This window comes from Hipposideros armiger, unplaced genomic scaffold (assembly GCF_001890085.2).
Source record: "Hipposideros armiger isolate ML-2016 unplaced genomic scaffold, ASM189008v1 scaffold_91, whole genome shotgun sequence".
NCBI lineage: Eukaryota > Metazoa > Chordata > Mammalia > Chiroptera > Hipposideridae > Hipposideros > Hipposideros armiger.
Window position 1 is genome coordinate 4064497 of NW_017731441.1, and position 8944 is coordinate 4073440.

At 36.5% G+C, this 8944-nt stretch overlaps 1 protein-coding gene across 1 annotated transcript in view; it reads left to right on the plus strand.

Annotated features, from left to right (window-relative positions):
• Positions 1-8944, plus strand: part of LOC109383918 (cell division cycle protein 16 homolog) — a 33033-nt gene that overhangs the window by 19201 nt on the left and 4888 nt on the right. The window contains exons 2-8 of the mRNA XM_019644760.1: positions 3160-3214; positions 3318-3415; positions 4349-4387; positions 4716-4856; positions 6629-6788; positions 7790-7881; positions 8387-8520. Of these exons, the coding sequence (XP_019500305.1) occupies positions 3160-3214; positions 3318-3415; positions 4349-4387; positions 4716-4856; positions 6629-6788; positions 7790-7881; positions 8387-8520 (719 nt within the window). The remainder of the gene's footprint in view (positions 1-3159; positions 3215-3317; positions 3416-4348; positions 4388-4715; positions 4857-6628; positions 6789-7789; positions 7882-8386; positions 8521-8944) is intronic.

Sequence of the window (8944 nt, forward strand, 5' to 3'; positions counted from 1 at the left end):
GAACCTGAAAGAACCTTATCTTTGATCAGTGGGTAAATACAGCAGTAGATAACACTTTGGCAGAAATAGGGCTCATTCCAATTCAGACCTATTATTGCTCTTCCTTACCTTGTACTTAGTATACATTTATACCTTACAGTATTTGAAATATTTAACGAAGTTCTGGTGTATGAAAGATATACCCCATGACTCTGTGCTCATGAATTAACCATCCAGCTAGCATGGATGTGTATACACTGGTATTATTTTAAAATAATATCAATTTTAGATATTATAAACTTCTATAGGTAAGGGATTTGCATGTTGCTACTCTTGTGGTTCCTGATTCTTTTTATTTATACCTATTTTGTTTTATTCTGTTCTGATTGTCACTTCCCAGTTTCATCTTGTCCCTGTTTGGCCATATGTGCCCATGGCCCACATCTTCTTTGGCTGTTAGTTCCTCTGTACTGAGACAGACACAGCTCCCTTGGGCTCCCTGCTAGGTGGCAGTTTGTCTATCCTCATAGATACAGCTTTGTTTCTTTTGGTCTCTTCTTGTTTGTCACATGAACTTAAAAACACTACACTATGTGTTTGTATACGTGTGTATATAAACAGGTTCTTCCACAGCTCAGTGTTGGATGGTCTGGATAATACATGTGTTTTTGTTAATATAGCATTGCCACTTATCACCTTGCCAATTTTCAAAGAATTCATTGCCTTAGGACCTTGCTACTCAGACTGGACCAGTCGCATCAGCATCACCTGGGAGCTCGTTAGAAGTGCAGCATCTCAGATCTACTGAGTCGAAATCTGCAGTTTTAGCAAGATCCCCAGGTGATTCCTGTGCACAGAAAAATGAGATGCACTGTCATAAATACACTTAAAATTGAAACTATATTTTTTGATAATCAGAAGGCACTTTGGGAGTCTTATAGAAACTTAAAGTAATGATTTTAAGTTCACAAGCACAATGCTATTAAGCTGTCAAAATGCCCATTAAAAAGTTATATGGGCCGGCCGAATGGCTCAGTTGGTTAAGAGCTCGCTCAAGAGTGCGAGCTCTGAGCAACAGGGTCGCCAGTTTGATTCCTGGCCTGAGCTGAGCTGCCACTGAGCTGCCAACAGGTGGCAGGATGGCTCAGTTAAAAAAAAAGTTATATGAAGAGGGGAAAATATTGTTTGACTTTAGTTTTGAACTGCAGCAAATGTCAAAATAGCCACAGGAAAGCAGTCATGCCTAAGAATCATAAAGGATTTGTTTACATTCACATGGGCTGTACCTCCAAGAGCCAGTGAGAGAGTGTGGCTCAGGTCTGTTTATTCATTTAGTCAGACTTAGTTAATGCATGTCAGTGCTGTCCTAAGCTCTTAGCTTGGCACTGGGAGGCAAGAGGGAATTGGTGTGGTATTCCCTGCCCTCACATCTATTGGGAATGCAGATGAGTAAATCGGTAGTAATAATACAGTGCACAGAAAGGGCTGTGACTGAGGAAATTAAGAAGCCCACTCAGAGGGGCAGTTAACCCAGACGTGGGGATGGGCCCAGAAGGCCTTCTAGATACAACATCACACACCTCAGTCCTAAAGCATGACCAGTGTTAACCAGGCAGAGGTGAGGAAAAGGGTATTTTAGGTGTAGAGAATGGTGTGGGCAAAGTTGGAGCTAATTCAGATGGCTTGGCTTTTGAGAGAATGTCAGGAAATGAACAGGAAGGTTAAATGTGGATAATTAAGGGCCTTAAAGATGATNTCTGTTTCTGTTTTGTGTATTCATTTTTAAAAAATTCTATTTATAAGTGAAATCATGACATTTGTCTTTCTCTGTCTGACTTATTTCACTTAGTGTCATACCCTCAGTCCATCCAAGTTGTTGCAAATAGCAAGATTTTATTATTTTTTATTCCTGAGTAGTATTTATATCTATGGATACCTAGGTTGCTTCCATATCTTGGCTATTGTAAGTAATACTGCAGTAAACATAGGGGTGCGTATATCTTTTCGAATTAGTGTTTTTGTTTTCTTCTGCTAAATACCCAGAAGTGGAATTGCTGAGTTGAATGGCAGTTCTTTTTTAAATTTTTTGAGGAATCTCCATTCTGTTTTCCATAGTGGCTGCATCAGTTTAGAATCTTAACAGTGCACAAGGGTTCCCTTCTCCACATCCTCACCAGCACTTGTTTGTTGTTTTTTTCACTAAAAACATCCTGACAGGTGGGAGGTGATATCTCATTGTGCTTTTAATTTGCGTTTCCCTGATTAGTGATGTTGAGCTTCTTTCCGCATGCCTGTTGGGCATCTATATGTCCTCTTTGGGGAACGCCTATTCAAGTACTCTGTCCGTTTTTTTTAATTGGATTGTTTGTGTTTTTGGTGTTAAGCTGTATGAGTTCCTTATGTATTTTGGATATTAACCACTTATTGGGTGTATCATTTGTGAATATCTTCTCCCCTTCAGTAGGTCATCTTTTTGTTTTCTTGATGGTTTTCTTCGCTATGCAAAAACTTTTTAGTTTAATGTACTCCCATTTGTTTTTCTTTTTGTTGCCCTTGCCTGAGACATATTCAAAAAGATATTGGTAAGAGTGATGTCAAGAGTTTACTGCCTATGTTTTCTTCTAGGAGTTATATGGTTTCAGGTCTTACATTTTAAATTTAAGTCTTTAATCCATTTTGACTTTATTTTTGAGCATAGTGTAAGTAAGTGGCCGTATTTCATTTTTTGCACATACCTGTCCAGTTTTCCCAGCACCACTTATTGAAGAGAGGGTCTTCACCCCATTGTACTCATATATCCTTGCCTCCTTTGTCATAGATTAATTGACCATCTAAGCTAGTTTTATTTCTGGGCTCTGCTCTCTATTCTATTTCATTGATCTGTATATCTATTTTTATGCCAGTACCTGCTGATACATTTTTGCAATGTATAGTTTTAAATAATAGCTACTTTCTTGAACTGTATATATCAAAGATTTTACAATGGCGTTCTTATTGTACCATTGAACTAAAACCCTAGCTGAGGAATAAGACAGAGGTATGTTTGATAGAACCCTATTACATGTAAAAATAAAATATTGTATTGAGATGTTGACTTATTATATAGCAGTCTAATAATATTAGGTACCTGTTTAAAACTTGAAATAACAAGGCAAATACCACTTTTTTTTTTTGATATAGCAACAGTATCAAAGTGCTCTATTTTGGGCAGATAAAGTAGCTTCACTCTCTCATGGTAAGTGACAAATTCTAATTTTTTTTCTCTTATTCTTCTATTTTAAAAAAATCTTTCTATTTTACCTTGCCTCTCTGACAATTAATGTAATTTTTCCCTCCAGAGGAACCCCAGGACATTTATTGGTTGGCTCAGTGTCTTTACCTGACAGCACAATATCATAGAGCAGCTCATGCACTTCGGTCACGAAAACTGGACAAAGTAAGTGATTAGAAGAACTTTAAAGCTTTTCAGAGCTTTAAAAAATGTCATTAGGTTAGTGTTAGGTGTATGCTTTATTTATGTCAAAATCATTTAAAAGGGTTCAATTTTTCTTGTTGAATGTAAAGAGAGAATTTTTTATTCCTGAGCTCAGTCACCTTGTCCTCCCCTTCTCAGTCACTAAGTTTTGAAAGTTCTGTTTTCTAAATAGCTCTGAAATTATGGATATTCTTTTCCATCTTATTACCACTCATACATGTCAGGCTGTTAATTTTTCTGTTTTGTTGTTTTTACCTCTCTTCTTTCTCTTTTCTCCAGTAACATCGTTTCCACTTCCCACTTTCCCAGTTCATCTTGTAAATTATCACAGGAGTGGTCTTCCTAAAACACGGATCTGATTGTATCATTCACAGTATCAGTGATTTCCCATTCCCTACGGGGTAAAATCGGATGTATCAGTAGACACCCAGAGTCCTTTATGATTTCTTGCCAGTCCGCTTCTAACCTCCCACTATCAATATACATGTAACATGTACTCCAGTTATGCCGACTACTTGCACTTCTTAGACATGTGGTGATTTTTCAGACTCAGTACCTGGAATGCTGACCGACTTTTCACTCACCCTCTCCCGTGCCACTGTTTTCTTCTTCAAGTGGCTAGTACTTTTTATGCCTTTATTTCATAGTTTGTGAAAGAAACTATGTGCTGTGTTTATGTCTCTCCTGCTATAACCTCATAGAGGGCAGGTTCTTACCCCTTTGTGAATCCTCGGTGTCTAGTAAACAGTGGGTTAAAAAGACTGGATTTTTTTCTTTGCAAGAGTAAAAGGAGAAATTATGAAAATAGCTTTCTTTATTTTGTCCTCGTATTTTTCTTTTAGAGTGACGATGCATATTATCTTGACTTTTTTAATGAATTAATTTCTTCCCTAGTTGTATGAATCATGTCGCTACCTTGCAGCTAGATGCCATGTAAGTATGCTTTCAGTTTCATTTTTATTTGGTAAAACTTTGATTATGTGAATGCCATGCATCTCTCACATATGAGTGAGAATTCTAATGATGGAGCTTGGCAGATTAATATCTTGTGAAAAAATGATCTGTTCTTTAGTATTGTTTGCTATAAAATACTGATTTTCCATTTACTGAAAGTTGGAATGCATGAAGAAAATTCTACTTTAGACATTTTAAATTTAAGTAATTTGTATGTGTAATATTCATTATCTTTTAAAAATCCACAGTATTTCTTTGTATACCTAGTGTTAGAGGCTGATGAGTGGTATTTCTGTTTTCTACATAGTATGCTGCGAAAGAACATCAGCAGGCTCTCGATATTCTTGATATGGAGGAGCCAATCAACAAGAGATTATTTGAGAAGTACTTGAAGGATGAAAGTGGCTTGAAAGACCCCTCCAATGACTGGGAAATGTCACAGTCCTCAGTAAGTAATACTGTAGTGAGCATGCTTCAGTAACATCCGTTAAGAATTACCCACGCGACATGGCGAACATAAATCATTGTTTCTGTTTTTTTTTTTACTTGAGTATAACCATGTTAAAACAGTTTGATTGCCAACTTATTTAATTTGCCCACCAAAACCAAAAAGATTCGAGACATTTCTGAGCCACCCGTTGGAAGCTGTAATTATGTCCCCAGATGCTTGAATCTGAAATAGGCTGACTTGAGATCTTCCTTCTCATATTTGATGCTCTAAGCATTACTCCCCACAGGTGGAATCATCTTTATACTTCTTACTGTGTTTCAACAGTGTTTATACCTACCCCCAAGAAACCTTGATTACCTTGGATTGTTCCTTTCCAGGGAGTGATTTGGTGGTACTATTTATGATATATTGTACATTTCTGTTTGTATACTTCATATCAATGAAATTGTAAATTCCTTGCCAGCAGAGATTATATAATAATGACATCCGCAGACATTAGCAGTTTTCTTGAGCTATCATCCACATGCCATGCAATATATTTATTTACAGTGTACAGTTGGTTGGCTTTTAATATATTCACTGAGCTATACAACCCTGACCACACTCAAGTGCAGAACATTGTTGTTACTTCAGAAAGAAATCCTGTACCCTTTAGCTGTCACCCATCAACTCCCCCATTTTAACAGTTATTTTTTATAACATATTTATGAAGGAATTTGGTTACTGTATTTTTCACCTCAAAAAAGTAGGAATACTATACATTCTTAGATGTTTTCTTTTTCTACTTTTTTTTTTTTTTGGACTATTTGTCTATTAATTCATATGCTAAGAAGCACACATTTTTATGCAAAGAAATGCAATTTTGAGGTATATTGGTATTAATCATTATTATTTTGGGACCTTTTATCTATTAACTTATCTGCTAAGAAATATGTGATTTATTATTTTATGAAATTACTTTTTTTTTTTTTACAATTCATCGGGTACTACATAGGTCCAAGATTCTCGTAATGTCCTCCAATGTATTTTAAATTTTGATTTTGTGATGAATCTTCTTCAGCCCTTTACCAATTGAAGCTACCCATTTCTGGATCATATATAAGCTCAGTTATGTGTTTTTTGAGGTTCAGGGTCTGGAACATCAATCAGATTTTTACATCCTCTTGTTAATGATCGTAGTGAGGTAGCTACTATGTGAACAGCTTACCATGTGCTAGCTTTACAGAGAGTATCATCTCTACTCCTCACAGAGTCCTGTAAGTTAGATGAAGAAAGGAAACTGAAGCCAAGAGAGGTTATATCACTTGTAGAAGGTCACTAGAAAGTGTCAGAGCTGGGATTTGAAGTACAGTCTAATCCCAGAAAGCCGTGCTCCTAACCATTATGCTACATTGCTGCCAGTTTTCTAATATTTACTACGATCCTTTCATTAAGATGTATCTATCAAACCATATTCAAGTTTGATTTACTATATGTATACTATTCACTGTCTCTAAATCACTACTTTATTTGAGACAGAACTAATGAACAAAGTAGTAGTGACATATACACTAGTTACAAAGATTTGTTGAAGTGAGAAGAGCCTAGGGAAGATAGATTAGAGAAGTTTTATTTGCTTTCATGTTTCTATTTGTACTGTGTCTGACAGTTGGGATGGAACAAATCCGTTTAGATGTAAAAATAGTCTCAGCCTTCAGATATTATATAATTTTTGATAAAAAATTAAGTTTAGAAGTATTGACTTAGTATGTGACTCATTTTTCTAACAGATAAAGAGTTCTATTTGTCTTTTACGAGGGAAAATTTATGATGCTCTAGATAACCGAACCCTAGCTACCTACAGCTATAAAGAAGCTTTGAAGCTCGATGTCTACTGTTTTGAAGCATTTGATCTTTTGACATCACACCACATGTTGACAGCCCAAGAAGGTTTGGAAACTCAGGTGTTTTTATGTCTAGCACCATTGATATTGTTTGCATTTTTTTTCTCTGAAATCTGTAGAACCAAAAGCAGGCCATGTAAAGGTTTAAACAGACCTATTAACTTCCTAATGTCTTCAAATATGAAGCACATTGCAGAATACAGTATTCTGCAGTGTCTCTTGCAGTCAGAATTTTTAGGGATTGTGATAGAATGAGGCTATATTTTTGAGAAATGATTTGCAGTAGTATAAACCAAGATTTCTGATTCAGTGGTTCTCAACCTGGCTGCACTTCAAATCCCCAAGGAGTTTTAAAAACTGTGCAGGCCCCATCACCAGACCAACTGAATCAGAATCTCTGGTGGAGAGACCTTGGTATCAGATAGTTTAAAGCTCCCAGATGATTCTAAGGTACAACAAGGGCTGAGAACCACTGACCTCGTATTTCAGCAGTGATGTGAGGTAGAGAAACAGGAGAAACAGAGAGAAAATGGGGATGATGCGTTAATGGGATTCAAACATATTTTTGCCTAGTGCAGTTCTCATACAGGATGATTTTGTCCCCTAGGGGACATTGGGCAATATCGGGAGACGTTTTTGATTGTTACAGCTTGGGGATGGGGAAGGAGGATGGGAGGTTGCTACTAGTTGCTAGTGGCCAGAGGTCCTGCTAAACACCCTGTGGTGCGTAGGACAGCCAGCACAACAGAGAATTAGCCACACATAGTGTCAGTAGTGCTGAGGTTGGGAAACTGGCCGGTGGTCCATCAGTCTGGTGGTGACCAGAATCACGCGGAAGCCTTCATGGCATAGCCCTCCATGTGTTCTCATCACCTGGGTCTGGAAGCACCGTCTTAGTTTTCTCTAGTACATTTTGATCTTGTTATTTTCTCTTTTGAATGTGATTTACTTAGACGAGGAACTATAGAAGAATATTTTTTCATTGCTGGCTTTTCCTCCCATAAATATTGTGAGAACATTCTTTTTTTTCCCCTCAATGTTTTTAAGAAAAAGAACTTCTTGAATCACTACCTCTTAGCAAGCTCTGTACTGAAGAACAAGAATTACTACGTTTTCTATTTGAGAATAAATTAAAAAAGGTAAGTGGAAACAAAGTTAGTATTTGCTTTATGTAAATTTCTTATTTCTTTCACTCAGTTTAGCTGCTATATTTTTGCTAGTTAAATTTAAAATTTTTAAAAATAAATTTAGCACATTTGCAAGAATAGATTTATATTATTTAAAATATATGATATGATCCCTTAAAAAGCTTCTGAAAATATCTGTCTTCCTCCCAAGGACTCCTTATATTAAAAGATTGAACCATTAGATAAATGGAATGGTGCTGCATAAAATAAGGATTGTTTTCTTATGCTTCCTGAACTTCTGCTTTGTAAAACACTTCCGACCAGGGAATTCTGTGATATAGAATTGAGAAGAGAATTAAACTTATTGAGAGGAGGACTCATGAGTCTTGAAATTAAAAGTTTCCAGAGGCTCACATATGTCCTTGTGTCAATCCTTGAAACATTTGGGTCAAACATTTGAGTCTGCCTTTTGATTGGTATTGCTCATTGAGTTTGTGTTTCCCTTTCTCTGTTTCAGTATAATAAACCTAGTGAAACTGTCATCCCTGAGTCTGTCGATGGTTTGCAAGAGAATCTGGATGTGGTAGTGTCTTTAGCTGAAAGACATTATTATAACTGTGATTTTAAAATGTGCTACAAGCTTACGTCTGTGTAAGTATATCTGCTCATTTTTGTGTAAGAACATAGAATTCAGTCCATTTCACTTAAGAAATGCATGGGACATGCTTCTGAGTAACCTGGAACTGATTGATGATAATTTAAGTTGCTTTTACCAATTTGCATCTGTCTTAAAGGAGCATTTACAGACACAGGTTTATGCACATTTGTAGGGATATTCCATTAATTTGGGTATATACATGTGTATGTCTCTCATTCTAGTCTTTGATAATTTGCAAGTTTGAAAATACGATTCTGGCATAGTTTTATAAAACCCCTCCTTTATTAAAGTAGAGACTAATAAAATCCTATAGATGCTGGGTGCTTAGTCAGGCTCACTAGCCAAGCCATCTCCCCCCACACCAGTTTTCCAGTGGACATAGCTCAAACTTAGCTAAATTACATATGCTGTTTTTAA